Raw genomic sequence first — 17,761 nt, forward strand, 5'->3', positions numbered from 1 at the left:
AGCCCCAGGGAGGGTAATAATAACCCTGCCCTCTTGAAGCTCTTTCCAACTGAGGATCTCCAAGCACTTTGTGAACATTAATTGATGTAAGCCTCACAACACCCCGTGTGCTATCTATTAATAGGGCCCCACCAAATACTTGGCCATGAAAAACACGCCACAGACCATGAAATCTGGTCTCCCCTGAGAAATCTGGTCTTTTGTGTACTTTTACCCTATACCAGTGGTTCGCAACTGGTACACAGAGGTCTTCCAGGGGGTACATTAACTCATCTAGATATGTGCCTAGTTTTAGAACAGGCTAACAAAGTCAATGCACACTAACATTCCATACAATGACCTGTTTATACTGCTCTATATACTGAAACGTAAGTACAATATTTATATGCCAATTGATTTATTTTATAATGCTATGTTAAAAATGAGAAAGTCAGCAATTTCCCAGTAATAGTGCGCCGTGAAACTTTATTTTTAGGTCTGATTGTGTTAGCAAGTCGGTTTTAAGTGAGGTGAGAGTGGCAGCTGCTGGCCGAGGGCCCAGCTCTCACAGCAGCAGCACAGACGTAAGGGTGGCAATACCATACCAGGCCATCTTTACTTCTGCTCTGCCACGGGCCGCGGTGCTGCCTTCAGAGCGGGGCTCCCGGCCAGCAGCCACTGCTCTCCAGCTGCTCAGGTCTGTAGGCAGCGCTGTCGCCAGCAGCAGCGCAGAAGTAAGGGTAGCAATACCCCCCCCAACAATAACCTTGCAAACCTCCCCGCCACACCTTCTTTTTGGGTCAGCACCGCTACAGTTACAACACCATGACATTTCAGATTTAACTATCTGAAATCATGAAATTTACTATTTTTTAATATTATGACTGTGAAATTGACCAAAACGGACCGTGAATTTGGTAAGCCCCAATCTATTAATAACCCCATACAACCCATGCTAACACAGTGTGGCGCTTTGTTTCCCTCTAGGGGTGAGATCACAGACACCGATTTATGAGTCCGATATGGACGCGGTGATTTACCTCAAGCTAAAGCGGAGGCTCTGTCCTGGACCAGAGGCCCTGGCTTCATTCCCCACAAATGATCCAGCCCCAGGCATGCTTGCACCCACTTTACACTCAGAGAGGTTTAAGGGACTTGTCCAAAGATTCTTTCCCCCGCAGGAAAGCAGCCTTCTAACCTAGCCATCCCGCCGCAGAGCAGCCATTTTAGAACCGGCGAGCCAAACGAGCACCACCCGGAGAACGATGGCGGAACGTGCAGCTCGAAGGAACCCTGGGAAAAATCAGTGCTCCAGAGGCAAACAGGCCTGGTAACCTGAGAGCTCTGGATGAGCAGGCAACATCGATTGCCCTGAATGCGTCCTCTGAGTGTCTCTCAGACGGCCCGGCTTTTACCATCCCCATCTACTGAGCTGAGCGGCCTCTCCGATTGCTAACCATGAACTAGATCCGCTTACGTTGTTCTATTGATCCCGCTCTGAAAGCCCGGCTAGGACAAATAAGACATTCGTTTTCATTATAGAGGTGCGAGGCGTCTGGCTATAGGCACCAGCTTCCTCATTTCCCCAGGGATGCTCGATCCCTACTCCACCCCTTCCCCCAAGGCCCCACCCTCACCCCACTGCTTCCCGCCCCCGCCCCGTAGGGTTGCCAACCCTCCAGGATTGTCCTGGAGTCTACGGAATTAAAACTCAATCTTTAATGAAAGGTTATGTCATATGATGAAACCTCCAGGAATACGGCCAACCAAAATTGGCAACCCTAATGCCCCACCTCTTCCCGCCCCCACACCCCTCCCCCTAGTGCGCCCTCTCCTCCCTGCAAGCTACTGAACGCTGGTCTGCGGCAGGCAGGAGGTGCTGGGCAGGAGGGGAAGGAGCTGATTGGTGGGGCCCACTGGCAGGCAGGAGGCACTGGTGGGAGGGTGGGAAAGGAGCTGATCCGCGCGGCTGCTGGTGGATGCCCCAGCCCCCGAGCACGCACAGAGTCAGCGCCTGGCTCCAAAGCCACTTAGAGCCTAGCAATCACCGTCCTACAGAACAAAGGGGATTTGTCCCTCATATCAAAGGAAGGGGCTGGGGATCGATCGAGGAAGCAGGGGATTGTGAGCAAGATGAGGCAGGATATAGGGAACGAATCCGAAACCCACTGAAGTTGTTCCATTCATGGATCAGGCCCATAGTGAAAGGGAAAAAAACCAGAAGATGCACAATCGGGAGGGTGGTTAATATCTGGCCCAGAGGATGAGGCAGGGTAAGAAGTCACTGATGCAGTCCAGTGGCTTTGGGGTAGGAATCAGCAGTGTGGTACGCTCACGAACGGGGAAGACGGGTAATTACATGGAAGACAGCACTGTGCTCTGTGGAGTGGATGTGCATGCATGCACCAGGAGATCCCAAAAAGCTTTGCACTGGCTCAGAAGGCTGATGTGGCCAATGGTTTTGCGAAGTACTTTGAAACTAGCCGTCCTGGGTTTCCTTAGGAGAGATGGGCCAAGCTGGAATCTGGGTTCAGTTTCTGAACCCCAAAACTTGCCACGGGGCATGCTGGGGTTTGGGTTAAGCCTATCTCCAATCGAGCTATTTATCTAAACAGTTATACCATAAGCATCACTGTCATAGCTCCATGACTTAATGCGCAGAGATGGGAATGAGATTCTGATCACGGGCCGGAGCATCCTGATTGCTGTAACTCAAGGCGTTTTCCATTCTCTTCCTCCTAACCCCTTGTAACTGATGCGTTAGAATCCTCATGCTTTGCACATACAGGGTGCCATTCATCGGAGGATCCCATGGCCCTTTTGGAACGTTTATTAATTAAGGTTCAGTGTGAGGAGCTGTCAGAACGAGATTGAGGACTTCAATGGCTCAGACACAGGTTTGATACGGGAGTGGGTGGTGAGATTCTGTAGCCTGCATTCTGCAGGAGGTCAGACTAGATTATCATAATGGTCCCTTCTGACCTTAAAGTCGGTGATTGTCACGCCCATTTCACAGATGGAGATGTTGAGGCAGAGAGCTAGAGGTTCATTGACTCGCCTGAGGTCACAAAGCAAGTCAGCGGCAGAGTCGGAAATAGATTCCCTGCTTCCCAGTTCCCCACTCTCACCCATCGGCCTCGGTTAGCTAAACTGAACTATCGTCCATTTGTGCCTCACTGTTCTCCCAAAATATTGAGTTCTCACACCCACTGCCTGGGGTTGTTCCTTACAAATATCCCCTCGTCTGGGCTGGATTGTGTGTGCACCTAACCAGTCTAGCTCCACATACAGATATTTAGGCTCTGATCCAGAGTCCAGTGAAGGCGACAGAAACTTTTCTGTTGACTCCAATGAACTTTGGAACAGGCTCTTAAATGGATGATGTTTAGCTTGTTTTCATTCCTCAAACCTACAATTAAAAACAGAGATAGATAGAGTGTGTGGAGAGAGAGAATTTAAATAAATGATTTGTAGTGGGTGTGCAGAGGGGTTAAGATAACATCAAGGAACCCTGATAAGTTAGGATACCGGGACATCCATGGGAAAAGCCTTCTGGCAAGTTAAAGATACGGCTTAGCGCTGACTTAGCAAGTTACATCGTTAACCTTTTTCACAAACACTGACTCATCTATGGGTTATTTTCAGATACAAATCGGGTATTAAAGAGCTGGCCTCACCTGGTACGCGGCTGACCCCAGAGATCATTACAATGGAAAGCATTTAAACAATCAAACGCAGCTTGGGCATTATCTGCTGTTTGGTTCTGCATTTCAATCGGCTCAGAAGGTGAAACTAGACAGGTCAGTTTATGATCAATTTCTCCTTTGCTCTCACTTGGGGCGGGGGGGGCGGGGTGTGTGTGTGTGTGTGTGTGTGTAAAAGTAAGGAAGTGCCCACACATGGAACAAACACACTGCACAGGCCCCACTGTCAGTGGAGATTTTCGGGACCAGAAGCCAGTGGATCAGGGTGTCATTCCCGGCTCGGGCAGACGTACATGCGCTAGCTCTGCTCAGGCTAGCACCTAAAACTAGCATCGTCACAGTGGCTCAGGCTAACCCGGGGGATTGGTGGGATTGCACTCAGCCCGAGCGGCCATTCGCACAGCCGCGGCCACACGGTTATTGGCTGATAAGTGCTTTGAGATCTCCTGAGGCAAGCTGCCCATTGTTCTCTGCTGGCCCCCTGCCTGGGAATGAGGGAGCTAGTGAGTGCGGCGGAGGAGGGGGTGAGCTCTGAGGCAGAACAAAAGACACCAGGCCCCGGGCCCCAGCACTGCGTGTTGTGTCACATTTAAAGCTGCGGTCAGAGTGAGGCTGGGGTGTTCTGGCTCCAATAAACACCTAGGAAAAAGAGGGTAGATTCTGCCCAGACGCTCGCCTGTGCATGCGGAAGGAGCCTTTTCCGGCGTCACCCCAGCAGAGCCATGAGGGAGCAGTAGAGAGACCCCATCCACACACACACACCGGGGTTATGTCAGAGAGGTTGGGTCCCCATAAAGATGAAGACATCCCACTATGAAAAACTGGACACTTTCCCCTCTCAGAGCTGCTGTTTCAGGCTCTCTGCAGACTCAGGCTGTGTCTACGCGGCAGCCAGAGGCGTGGCTGCAGCCTGCGTCGACACTCCCACGCTAGCTTTGCTCTAGTTCGCTCCCCTGGCAATAGCAGTGTAGCTGCACCAGCATGCACTCGAGTATGCCCCGAGCCCTGGGCGGATTGGTACAGCCCGTGCTGTGCCCCGTTGCTGCTGCGGCTTCGCTGTTCTTGTTAGTGGAGCGAGCTGGATCAAAGTCAGCTGAGGTATGCCCAGACGTGCGGCAGTCTCACCACTGATTGTGGTGCAGACACACCCTCCGGCAGACGTCCCCGTGGCGGTTGCACTTTTCAAGCTTGCTGTGGGACCGGGAGGGCTAGAAAGGTACTACCGCTGAGATTCTGACATCGTCACAGGACTCCAGAAGCTGGGACCCTATGCACCCACCGGTAGTGCCTATGCTTCAATGGGGAATGCCTTTTCTCTCAGCTCTGGCCTTTCCAGACACACTCTAGGCACGGGCCTCTAGTGCCCGAGCCTCAGTCTGACCCTGGTGTAGAACGCCCCTTCTCATCTCTATCCGTGCCCATCACCGTGTTATTTACACCCTAGTCTCTCTGTGTCCATAACTGTGCGTTATTCCCCTTCCCTGTCGTGATCAAGACATCCCGTGACACCTAACTAGGACTTCAGAGGCTAGTTATCTGCAAGAAGGGCTCTTAAGAGACACGGGAAGTTAAAGAGATGCAGGTGAATATCCTCGGGCTAATCCTTTTCACACTCTGTGCTAGATTCCCAATCCCATGTTGGCGGTGACATGTGCGAGTGTCTCTGTATTGTGCCCGAGCACATGGTGGACAGCGTCTGTGTTAGGTTTGGATGTGAAAATGTGTGTGAGCGTGACAGTGTGTGTGTGCGTGTGTGTGAGAGATATAAAGCGTGCCCCCGGGAACTGGCTTTGAAAATTGGCCCCTGAATGTCTGTGAGTGTGAAAAGGCGAGCCCTGGTTTACACATGATGCCGGCACCAGTTTAAAATCCAATTGATTTTTAAATCAATTCGTTAAACTAGTGCAAATCCCTACATGGACCTTATATCTCTTTAGACCCCCTTTATGTCTAGTTAGCATTCATCGGGGCCGTCTGTGTGCAGGTGAGAATGTCTGTATCTGCGTGAGAGGGTATAAGTGTGAAGGCCAATGAGTGTGTGTGTGTGCGTATGTAGGGCCGGATCCTCAGCTGGTGAAAATCAGCAGCGCACCATCGAACTCCAACAGGGCTTTGCCGATTTACACGTGCTGAGGATCTCACCTAGCGGGTGTGTACGAGAGGGAAGCAAAGTGTTGAAGGAGGAGCAACCCAGGAGGCATCAATACAAAGAAATCTGTAGAGAAATAAACTCAGCGATGCTGCTGTCAGGCAATCTAAAAAGGAACGAACCGTTGTAGGTTTCCAATAGTGAAACCTCCCAAGGGCTTTCTCCTTATATTTTCTGATAGAGGAATAAAGGTGGGATGGCTCCAGAACCTTTACTAGCATGCGCTACCCCTGCTGTCCAAGAAACATAGGATTGAATCTCTGACCTACCACCTGGCTGTCCCAGGAGCGCAGAGGGAATGTATAAGTTAGCTGTAAAACAACATGCTTCAGCCTTAAGCTAGATGTAGTTAGTATTTACTATTTGTATTGTGGTTGCACCAATCACAAACCAGGGTCCCATTGTGCTGGGTATTGTGTAAATACAGAGCAAAGACAGCCTCTGCCCTGAGGAGTTTAGCTTAATTTATTCTCTTACCAATAGCCCACTGATTCTGAAGTTCTTTAGCAATGTTTAAGGCCTGGACTTTCAAAGGGGGCTAGTGATTTGGGGTGCCCCGTCGGAGAAACGTTGAGAGAATCCCGATCTTCAGAAAACTCACCTCCTGGAAATCAGGCCCTTTAAGAGGTCTTGAGTGGGTACCCGGAAATCAAAGCACCCCGAAACCAAAATAAGCTAAGGCCTACCCCTTTAGTAAATATAGGGCCTGATGCAAAGTCCATTGAAGTTAAGTGGAGTCTTTCCAATGACTTGAAAAGAAAGGGCTCGGATTAAGTGAACGCAGGATAAATATGAATTCTTATTCCCTCGCAGAGCAATTTAGAGGCTGAGTTAAATTCTGCCTTTAGTTACACCCGTGTGTCCTCAAGGATAGCAATGGTGACGAGCAAGTGGGTCTGAGAGCAGAATGTGGGGCATTGCTGTCATCCATTGCCGGCCCCACACCTATTCTGCCCAAATTGTATTCCGTTAATTCCATTCTGCTATCTAAACACTGCTTGCAGTCTCAAAACTAATCTTCACTTGCTGACTTTTAGTAGTTGTTACTGTGCATGGCTCAAGAACTGCCACGTTCTGCCCCAGAGGCGGCTGCACATCAGCAGAGGATTCATTCATTTGCTGCTTGGTGTCTTTGATGGAAGTTGCTACATAAAAGTAAGTATTTATTATAATAGCTCTCAAGAGCCGGCTCATGGTCTTGTATATTCTAGCCTGAAGCATCCAAATTGCCGAGTATGAGTTGTGTTCCAGGAAACAAGATGATATTAAGCGTTTCAGGAGGGAATTCCTTCTTCCCTGCTCTGAACATTTTTTAATAAGGTTTTGATAGATCCTGGTGAATTGTTTCCTTCACTTGCCCTAATGAACCTATTTGGGTTTTTTGATGATTATTCCTCCTATTTATTATTTGCATCGCAGTCGCACAAAGGGACCCAGTCTCGCCTCTGTCAGGATTTGAGTGGATACAGAAACCTTTCCGCCTGTGCAGAGAAACCGCCTACCCAAAATGGAGATCTCTGGGTTTTTCTCTTTTTTGATGGCGTCCGTTTCAGGGGGTGAGTGCACGGCAGAGGGATCAGCATTCAAAAGGCTTCCCAGTACTAGTGGGGATGAGGAAACTACATCATCTAGGGAGTAGATTAATACTCTGCGGGAGGGGATCGCCCATCACTGGAGTTAATCCACCTCCCCGAGAGGTGACAGAAGAATTCTTCCCTCCACCTACCACTGTCTACACAAGGATTTAGGTCGGCTTAACTACGTAGCTCGGGGATGTGGATTTTTCACCCCTACCCGCCGAGTGATGTAGCTGGGTCAATCTAATGTAGACCAGCCCTACATGAGAGGAGAATCAGGCCTGGTCTACACTTAAATTTTATACCGACATAGCTAAATCGGTCAGGAGTGTGAAAAAAAATCCCACCCGTTAGTGACAGAGCTATGCCAGTAAACCTCCCAGTGTGGACGTAACTACGCTGAGTGCGTCTACACTAGGGCACCATGCGGCCGTAGCTACACTGGGACTGTCTCTGTAATGTAGATGTGGCCTCTTAATAAGGACACATGATTACAAGGGGCAGCTTTAAATTTGCCTCTGTTGGAGACATAAAATCGGAGACTCATAGGACTGGAAGGGACCTCAAGGGGTCATCTAGTCCAGACCCCTGCGCTCAAGGCAGGACTAAGTATTATCGAAAATCAGACTGTACAATTCATTAATAATACTCCCAAGCTCCTGTGTTAATTCACAGCGTCAAATCCTGATTCCATTGAAGTCAGAAGTTGCTTTGCCACTGACTTCAATGGGACTAGGGTTTTGCGCATAGATTTGGAAGCCAGAAGGTACCATTATGATCATCTTCTGACCTCTGCATAGCCCAGGCCACAGTGCAGTGCATTAGTGTAGTACTTTTATTCAGCGTTGCCAACTCGGAGGGTCCAAAAATCACAAGTCAGGCCCCCCACCACGGGACAGCAGCTTAAAAATCATGAGATTTTGAAGAATAACACATCTGCGGTTCTTTTATTGGCCTTCTTGGTTTTGTGCGTTTAGGGGTTGCGAATTCCAGCTTTTCTCCTCAACCATCAGGGTCAGAAACTATTTTTTTTTTAAATGAAAGCGGAGAGTCAGGACTCCGGGAGCTGGGCATTTAAGAAAAGCAGCCACTATCACAAGGCTTGCGACAAAGTTGGGAGAATTGGCATCTCTGGGCAGCGGCTGGCTTTATTTTGGTCGTGTGTGCACCGCTGAGCACACTGGTAGTCCTAAAGTTTGACCAGGGCCTCTTGAAACAGTCACAGCCTAAATACCAATGTTGATCTCTCAAAGCACATTGCCACCGGATGTTATTGCTGTAGGGCGTCAAAAACCAACAGCAAAGCCCTGATCGGTCGGTTGGGGAGGTGTAGATGTGAAACGTGCAGCTCACACAGATCTCTGTGTAACTGCATATCTGTGTAAGCTCACTCCCAGCGCTCGTTTGCAGCTTGACAGCCTCGTCACACAGTCATTTACCCCTCGTACTCGTCTCGCTTTAAAGGCAGCAACACCTAGGCCAAATGTAACTCGTTCAGGTCAGATTTGCCATGGGAACTCGGAACTTCTTGGCTTGTAAGTCACGCCCTGCGCAATATTCTAGTGCCGAGGTTTGTTTGCTTTGTATTTTGTGGTTTAATATTTATAGTTCAGGGAGATCTGTTAATCCCAAAGTAAAATAACAAAAATTTTATCTTTCATAAATATACTCTGGCTGGATCAGCAGCCTCCCAAGTGTGAAAAAAAAAGAACATTTCAGACATTGTTTTATGCACTTCAGGACAGCCTTTTTAATGAAGTTGGACAGCTGAGAATTACAGCTTCTCTAGATGTGATTTTTTTGACAGTGTATGGGGACAGAATATGATGATCCGTTCCTTCTAGCTGTAAATTATTTAAGGAAGAGGGCAATCAGTCAGCTCTATGATTATTATTTGTATTACCATAGTGCCTAGGCTCCACAGTCTTAGACCATTACGCTAGGCCCTGTACAAACTCAGAACAAAGAGACAGCCCTTGCCCAGAGAGCTTGTAATTTAAGTAATGTAACCCTTCCCGTTGCCAAATTCCATGAAGACGTGGCTCTAATCAGAAAAGCAAAGAGCACCACCGTAAATCCGTCTTCCCTAGATACCCTGAGTCCTATCTGATTTGTGCACAAGTGGCCAGATTCCCCGCTGGTGTCTATCGCCTGAGAATCTGGTCCAGAAACTCCTGCAAATCATGAAGCACCCTAAAAAAAAACAACCATGGCCGGGCAAGCGTCTGTTCTACCTGGCACATCAGCTAAATTGGCAACGTTTACTGCTGATTTCTTAGCGATGCTGACAACATGAGCGGCACCAAGAGCATGACGAGATCTTCAGATCTCAGGGACCCTGGTGCTGACAGTTACAAAAACGACTGGCCTGGTTCCTCAGCGACAGTTATCGGCCTCGACTTCAATTGGAGCGATGCTGCTTTACGCCAGCTGAGGAGGTGGCCCGGGCTCTTTGGACGTGAAACTGAGCTGTTCTGCCATGAAGCCAGGCGAGAGATGATACATGCGGAATGCAGCACAGTGGCTTGTTGACAGAGCATCTGTTCTGATGATAAATGCACTTAAAGCACCCAGGTTAAAAGAGAGAGAAGCGGAAACAGTTGGAAAAAATCCCTAGGCTTTTTTTATTGTGGTGTTTTGGGGGGGAAGTCTTTTTGCTGGGATGTTTAAAACTCCCCTTTAGGATTAAAACGTAGTGCCTGCGGTCTTCCCCTGTCCTATGCTCTAGTGACACTCCTCACACAGCGTTTCTGATGCATGCAACATTTCTATTACAAACCCCTTATTTTCAGGACTCTGCAGCTCAGACCAAACCGTCTCTCTCCAAGTGACTGCCCCGCAAAGTTCAGAAACTCTTTGTCTCCACCACACAGACTGCAGGCACAAACGCACTAGCCGGTATGAACCCAGCACTAACGGCCAGCTCCTGTTCTTATTCACACTGGCGTAATCAGGAATAACTCCACTGAAATCAGGGCAATTTCTCCAGGTTTATGCCGAGAGCAGAATTCCACCCTAAAAGCCTTATTTTGCACAGACAGCAAGAGATTAGAATCCAGACCTCTTACGGTCCCGCCAATCTCATTGAAGTCAACAGGCCTGAGTCTGATATCACCTGCATCGGGGCGGCTCCAGGCACCAGTGCAGCAAGCGCGGGTCTGGGGCGGCAAGCCACGGGGGGCGGCCTGCCAGTCGCTGTGAGGGCGGCAGGCAGGTGGCTTTCGGCTGCATGCCTGCAGGAGATCCACCAGTCCCCGCGGCTTCGGTGACAATTCGGCGGTGGGGACACCGATGGCGCGGCACCGGCGGACCACCCGCAGGCATGCCGCCGAATCCTCTTGGCCAGCAGATCTCCCGCAGGCGTGCCGCCAAAAGCCGCCTGCCTGCTGTGCTTGGGGCAGCAAAAAACAGAGCCGCCCCTGACCTGTATCAGTTTTACACCGCTGCAACTCCATTGCGGGGTTCCTCCTGATAGACACCGATGTCAATAAGTGGAGAATCAGGCTCAATGGAGTTGCAACAGTATAACAAGAGAGGCGTATTTAACCCCGAGAGCCCTGTCTCTTACCTTACACTGCACACTAGATTTCATGCCATTGCCTTGCAATTGAGGCTGAAAAATCCTATCCGTATGAAACGTTCAAGCGAATGGAAAAGTGGTTCAGGCAGACAAGATGTTGCCCATCACATGTAGCTGCTGAAGAACGTACTGCATAGCACTTTACACCCCTAATTTCGAACTCCCCTGCATTCACTCTTTAATGGTCTAACTCAGGGGCTCTCAAACTTCATTCCACTGTGACCCCTTTCTGATAACAACAATTACTACACGACCCCAGGAGGGGGGACTGAAGCCTGAGCCCACCTGAGCCCTGCCACCCCGGGTGGGGGGGGACACCAAAGTAGGGTGACCAGACAACAGATTTGAAAAATCGGGACAGGGGGTGGGGGTAATAGGAGCCAATATAAGAAAAAGACCCCAAAATCGGGACTGTCCCTATAAAATCAGGACATCTGGTCACCCTACACCAAAGCCAAAGCCCAACAGCTTCCGTGGGGCTCTGGCTTCAGCCCTAGGTCCCAGGAAGTCTAACACCAGCCCCGATGACCCCATTAAAATGGGATCACAGTCCACTTTGGGGTCCCGGCCCACAGTTTGAGAACCGCTGGTCTAACTCAAAGTTGCAGGGGATGGGTTAGCGATCTAAGCATCTGGTTTAAAATACCCGGGGCCACGCACTTTGGTGGGATAAATCACGGCGAAGTCAAAGTGATCAGAACCTAGTCCCTGGATTCCCCAGATCCACGGCTTCAAATCCCGGGGGTTCCATGTGGCCCCTTGTCCTTTGGAAATTGATAAACCAAGTTCGCTGGCTGGAAGTTTGTTAACCAAGGTCCTGTCTGCTGGGCATGGACATTAAAGGTCATATGCCACTTTTAGCAAAGATCTGCCCCAGAGTCTGTGGCCAAAATATCTCTTGCCCCGAATCCATTGCTGTTATGCCGTGTGATCGCTGCCAGACACCCCAGAGGTGATTGCGTTTCAGTGATTCCTGTCTGAGAATAGTCTATTAAACATATTGGGAGCCTTTAGCGTCTATCTAGCTACATATATGGCCCGTATCACTGTAGTATTGGAGCAATGAAAGACGCTCTATCAATGCAAGCTCTTAATACCGCACAGCATTGTTCATGTTCATTTTCAGAGTAGGTTAAAACTCAGGCCCCCGACACAGATAAAGTTCTGCTCTGTATTACAGGTTGCAGGTCAGCAACATGACATGCTTTCAACTCTCAGGATCACAACCCCTGTGTTCCATCTAAGTAGGAGGTGAGAGGAATAAAGAATTTCTTCCCAGTCCATGGATTTTAAGGGCGGTTTTGCAGCCCTCAGACAACTTTCTTCGCTGCAGTGTTTTAAGAGCGACCGAGGTGTTTTGAACCTGCAGCTCTGCGTGCGCCTGATTGAAATGAATGGAATTGCACCAGAGTGACACCGCAATGAATCTGGCCCTCTGCATGCAACGAGAGTGAACGGTGACAATGCTAAGAGCCAGAGAGTGTGCAGCTCCCCCGGAAAGTCTCTTGCACTTACGCAAGTGTCTCCGTTCACTTCAGTGGACTTATTCCTGATTTACATCAACCCACGAGCAGAATCAAGCTTTGAGTCCCGGCACAATCAACAACAGTCCCATGCCAGGATCTCAGTCTCCGGTCAACGCTGCAGAGTTAATCCCAGAGTTTATGATCTGAAGTTGTCTGTTTGCTGAGATTTCTCTCTAGCTCTGGTGTCTGTCAATGAATAATTCACGGGTAAAATAGCCATTAAAAATCCACAAGAACGGAGACAGCCTATTTGCTCGTTAACCCAGCGATCACAAGGGTAGCAGAATCAGAGTGTGTCTATGCGGTGGGGAGCGGGGAAGGCTTGAGAGGGACAGCACAGCATATCCTCCTGCCCATGCTCCCTCGTTGTTTGTGGCAACACAGATTTAGCAGATTCAAGTGACCGGACTTCATCAACACCAGCCGGGGGCCCCGATTGAAGTCAATGGGAGTTTTGCTGTTGACTTCAATTGCAGCAGGTCTGAGAAATGTGATGTTAGCAGGTGACACATATGTTACTATAGTAGGATAACCCCAAGTGGGCTGGAAGTCACTGACAATGTTGGGTTTTGGTCTGTTCAACATCAGACCCAGGCAGGGTCGCTGGAATAATTTTTATAGTGGGGGTGCCTCTGTAAAGCCTGTATATAATGAAAACCACTTCAAGTCAGGGGGTGCGGTAGCACCCCTAGTTCCAGCACCTATGAACCCGGGGAGAAGAAACATGATCAGACATCAACTGTTTCAACCCCACGCATTCTATAGCCCCCGAACGGCACATCTCTGCAGTGTACACTGATTAGTCTTTCAAATGCGACTAAGTTCCTATTCCCCCCAGAGACAGAGAGGGGTGAGTCTAGAGATAATCGGAACGTATGTGGTGCTAGTTGTTTTTTCTTGTTTCACTAAGAGCCATTGCACGGGCAACACGACAACAAAACCACAACACAACACCAAAATATAACACTAGAACCTTCTGCCACATCCCCGAGCAATGGGCCCAAGTCCTTAACACGGGCAAAACTCCCAAATGAATTTCAACGGGAACTTTGTTTGAGTGAGGGCCGGGGGACTGAATCCCGTTCTAAGCACTTTTCATTTTCTACATCCAAAAGCGGACATGATCATAGGCAGTGACCCCAGACCTCCTGACCCATTTGCCCAGCATCAAACGTGCTCAGTAATAACAATGCCAGAGCGAGGAAGAAATATATAATAGTCTTGTAACCTAATGGCCGACGGAGCACACAGTGTGGTTATTGATGTACAAAAACTGATGCCTTATGACATTTTGCTTCATCCATAAAGACGAGCAGAGCAAGTCGTCTTTGGTCGTACCACCTTGAGATCTAGACCTCTTTTTGTTCCACTCAGGAAGATAGTTGTCTTAATAGAGATTAGCTCCTCGTATAATAGCAGTCTCACCCTATAAAATCACTCTATATGTTATGTGTACACACACACAGATGGAACACACTCTGAGATGATAGAGGGTTAATACTACTTTCATTCCCCTGAGTATAAACCATATGCCATCCATGCGCTGACGTTTTGGACTGCAAAACAGATCCAGTATGCTGCTGCACAGAGTCACTCCCAGAGCTGAAAGCAATTGTTTGCTGAAATTAAGCTTTAACATGATTAAATTAAGACTAACATTGTCATCCGGAACAGTGGACAAACATTTTGTCCCCATTAATAGGATGCTTTTCGGTAGGGGGTGGAGTGGGGCTGATCCTAGAATTATTCGCAGTAGCTGGCTCAAATCAGTGTAAAAGTAATTTGGAAATGGGTAATGAAAATTCTTCCGAAAGTACAGTCATTTTCATTTCATCTGGCGTAGCCGCTTTCAGGCGAACAGCAGCAAGGACTCAGCGCAAAGATCTGCCAGCAAAATCAAACATGCATCTAAAAAGCCAGCGCTTTGCTGTTTCTAAATCCTGGTACAGTAAATTACTCATCAAGGAAACAGCCTCAGCTAAAGGAAACAATTGCTCGAGAAAGATTTAGCAACTTACCAGAGCATAGACAGAACTCAACACCGAGCAGCAGAGGATCAAACCCAGGCTGTGATAAACCAAATATGATCCCATATCCAAGAGACTTATTGCAGCATCCACGATCTCTAAGGGAAGTAGAAGGACGAAGGATCTTCCAGGGATCCAGTCGTAGATGATTTTTTTTTCTTTTATTTTTCTTCCTTCCCAGCTTTTTTTTATTATTATTTGCTTGTTTGTTTCCACAGTTTTAGCCAGAGAGGCACATGACAAGAAACCCCAGTTCTTTGCTTCGCTTTCTCATGGCTGGAAATCGATGCAGTTTCAGAAATGTAGGGAAAGAGTCCATGTGAAGGGAGCACCAACACCCAGTTCAGTCAGAGCAGCAGTTCCTGGTGCTGTTTGTTTGGTGTGTGCATCTGTCTCAGAGCAGAAAAATCACATCCATATGTCAAAACTGCTATTCTGCTTCCCTTTTATGAGGCAGAGGGAAGTTCAAATAATTTCTTTGTCAAACGCAAACACACAGTAAGCAAGAGAGGTGTGGGAAGGGGGGGGGGAGTCTTTAACCACTGCTTTATTTTTAGAGCTAGTAATTTTATCTTTGAGGTTGGGGGTGGGGGAAGTTTGGAAAAAAAGGGGTTTTTTTTAAGCAAGCAAACAAATCAGAAAGTTACAAATTAAAAAAAAAAGTTGGAAATATTTTCACTTCGCCATTCCGTTTATGCAAACAGGAGTGCTGCTGGGTATTTTTGCTTGTATATTTCAGCGCAGCTGAGCTCCACAAGAGGTTGATTCTGTCAACCTTCCCTGGATGCAATGTGTTTTAGTTACAAATACGGATTTTTTTCTTCTTCTCTCTCTCTCCCTCTCTGCTTGTCTCAGAGGATCTGCACTTTCAAAAAGCCAATTGAGTATGGGCTGAAAACGTGGGGCTGAAGATCTGCTCTTTTTTCCCCCCCTTAAATAGTTTATTTTAGATGTTGCAGTAAAAACTCTTTTCACTTACTCCATGAAATTTTCCAAAATCTACGCTTTTCCATTTGCACAAACACACACACAAGCTTCTTGTCCTGTCCTCAACCGAGAATCAAATCACCACAGCCCAGTAAAGGAAAAGTTGCTGCTTTTCTCTCTCCCTCTTGCTGCTGCTGTTGCGTTAGACTCACTTACGAAATGAACATGCTGACAGTCCGGTTACTTCCACACAGACAAGAGGAGATTAAAGAGAGAGAGAAGGCCGTACACTTTTCATTTGGGAAAATCTACCCGCTTCCCAGGATATACTCAGTTTGTATTGCTGCCTTCAAAACACATCGACCCTGCCGCTTCAACCAACACACACTCGCACAAAAGACAAGACAATCTGGAGATTAGAACGTCCTTTTCCCCCCTGTACTAAAATCCCACCCCCAACCAACACCCACCGATGAAATTTACCAGCTTGTTAGTTTCACGGCAGGAACGTTACTCCGAGCTGTCTGTCAGTTTCATTCATAAAGCTGCAAGAAAAGGCACCGTCTTTCCCTAAGCAAAGGGCTTAATTTTGTTTAGGGCGGAGCGGCAGCCCTTCTTGTATACTGGTTTGGGGGGGGCGAGTTAAATAATAACGAAATAATGCCCCCCCATTTAATTCGGTTACTGGGGACTGATTTCTTTTTGGAACTTGGAGAATCAAATCGTTTGATGGATTTGAGTTTAGTTTTGCAGAAGCAGCGGGTTTCTGCCAGGGGTTGTGATTTTTTTTTTAAAGGGGGGTGGGAATCGTTGCAAGAAAAGATCGATCTCGCTCTTTGGAGGGCAGGTGGTAAAAGCATCAAATTTTGGCTGAGTGCGTTTCTCTTTTATTTTTTTGGAGAGAAAAAAAAAAGTCTCTACGGTTGCTTTGCCCTTTATAGAGAGAGAGAGCGCGCTCCCCTTGGCTGTGAATGGGTGCCTTCAGTTAGTTTTATGAAAAGGGTCTCTTTCCCTGCAAAGGTAGAGTAGGGCTTCCTGTGTGTGTGAGAGAGAGAGCCATAATCCTGCTCTTGATGCAAACTCTTCCTCTCTGCTCCCCCTCTATGCCAGTCTGAGTAGATCTCAGGGAATGTGTGTGGTTTTGGAGCAAAGAGGCAGGTATAGGAACCAGCATGGGCAGGACCCCATTGGCTGGTGGCGGCCGCCATGTGACCACCCGACCGGGCTAGCTGTCCACACCTCCCACCCCACCCCCCTTCAGCAGCCAGCCCTCCCCGCTAGACTCAACTCATGCCGCAGGAGGGGGGTTCTCTGCTGCCCGAGGTTTCCTTCGGGGGCTGCATAGGAACCACATGGCCCCGCAGATAAAATGCATAGGATTTGCATCCTTAGGGGGCGGAATGGGGGGCTTGGCATGGCTGGAGGCACCCTCAGCGCAGAAACAGATCTTCTAGGGTAATATCCCCCGCCCCTTCCGCCCCTGGGAGAGTAGTGAGATTTTGCAAAATTTGGAGGCGAGCAAAGGGGTGGGCGGGGATGGAGGGTGGATTTGAAAGCCGGCTCCTTTGAAAGGGGGAGCAGGATATTTTTAAGTGGGGTTGCTTTTTATTATTCTTATTTCCCCAGTTCTGAACTTTGTGCCTGGGGAGGGAAGGGGGCTATTGACCTGACCGAGAATCGGGTGGCTGTTTAAAGGGGGCTGAGGAAGAGAGGGATCCGCCCCCCCCCCCCCCCATGGTCGTTTGCAAGCTGCTGGGAATGTAAAAAAGCCCACCTGGCCAGCGCCCACTTTCTGTCCCCCCCTGGAAGGAAGGAAGCGGCGGCTCCTTTCCCAGAGCTTTCCAACAGCTCCCAGCCTTGCAGCTCTGCGCCTGGGTCTTTTTACTCACTTCAGCTATGCAGGGAAACAACAAACACAGGGCATCAGCCAGCGGTTTGTTTACCTAGGGCCTCTCCGTGCTAGTGCAGTACTTCCCCCGGGGGTGGGGTAGGGGGTTTAACCATGAAAGAGAGAGCCCACTGACTGGCCAGAGCTGCCCATACTCCTTGGGCCCGCTAGGAAGCGCTTCAGGGCTGTGATGGGAGGGCCGCTCCAGTCTACTTGATGGCTTACACTTTTCTCCAGGCTCTGTACATTTGCAAAAGTCCTGCTACTGCTGGGTCATTTGCCTCCCCCAGCATTGCATTCCCAGGGTCTGCTTTGCTGCTGCGCACGGCCTGGCCCTGGGTGTGGATGTCCTCCCAGTACACTTCCCTGGCCAGGGATTCTCCATGGTGGTGATTGTGGGTCAT

At 48.8% G+C, this 17,761-nt stretch overlaps 1 protein-coding gene across 3 annotated transcripts in view; it reads right to left on the bottom strand.

The window, feature by feature from the left end:
* The window catches only part of PTH1R (parathyroid hormone 1 receptor), a 170,710-nt gene extending 154,618 nt beyond the window's left edge, over nt 1–16,092 (bottom strand). Inside the window, exons 1-2 of one of the 3 annotated variants that reach the window (XM_005286268.4) lie at nt 15,953–16,092; nt 14,534–14,931 (exon numbers count right to left, since the gene is read on the bottom strand). In XM_005286268.4, the coding sequence (XP_005286325.2) occupies nt 14,534–14,608 (75 nt within the window). In that variant the 5' untranslated portion in view covers nt 14,609–14,931; nt 15,953–16,092. Of the gene's footprint in view, nt 1–14,533; nt 15,864–15,952 lie in introns of those variants that run through there. The other 2 variants (XM_042860463.2, XM_042860451.2) reach the window with 2 other exon arrangements.
* Between the last annotated feature and the right edge of the window lie 1,669 nt (nt 16,093–17,761).

The sequence above is a fragment of the Chrysemys picta genome, chromosome 2, assembly GCF_011386835.1.
Source record: "Chrysemys picta bellii isolate R12L10 chromosome 2, ASM1138683v2, whole genome shotgun sequence".
NCBI classification, from domain to species: Eukaryota; Metazoa; Chordata; order Testudines; family Emydidae; genus Chrysemys; species Chrysemys picta.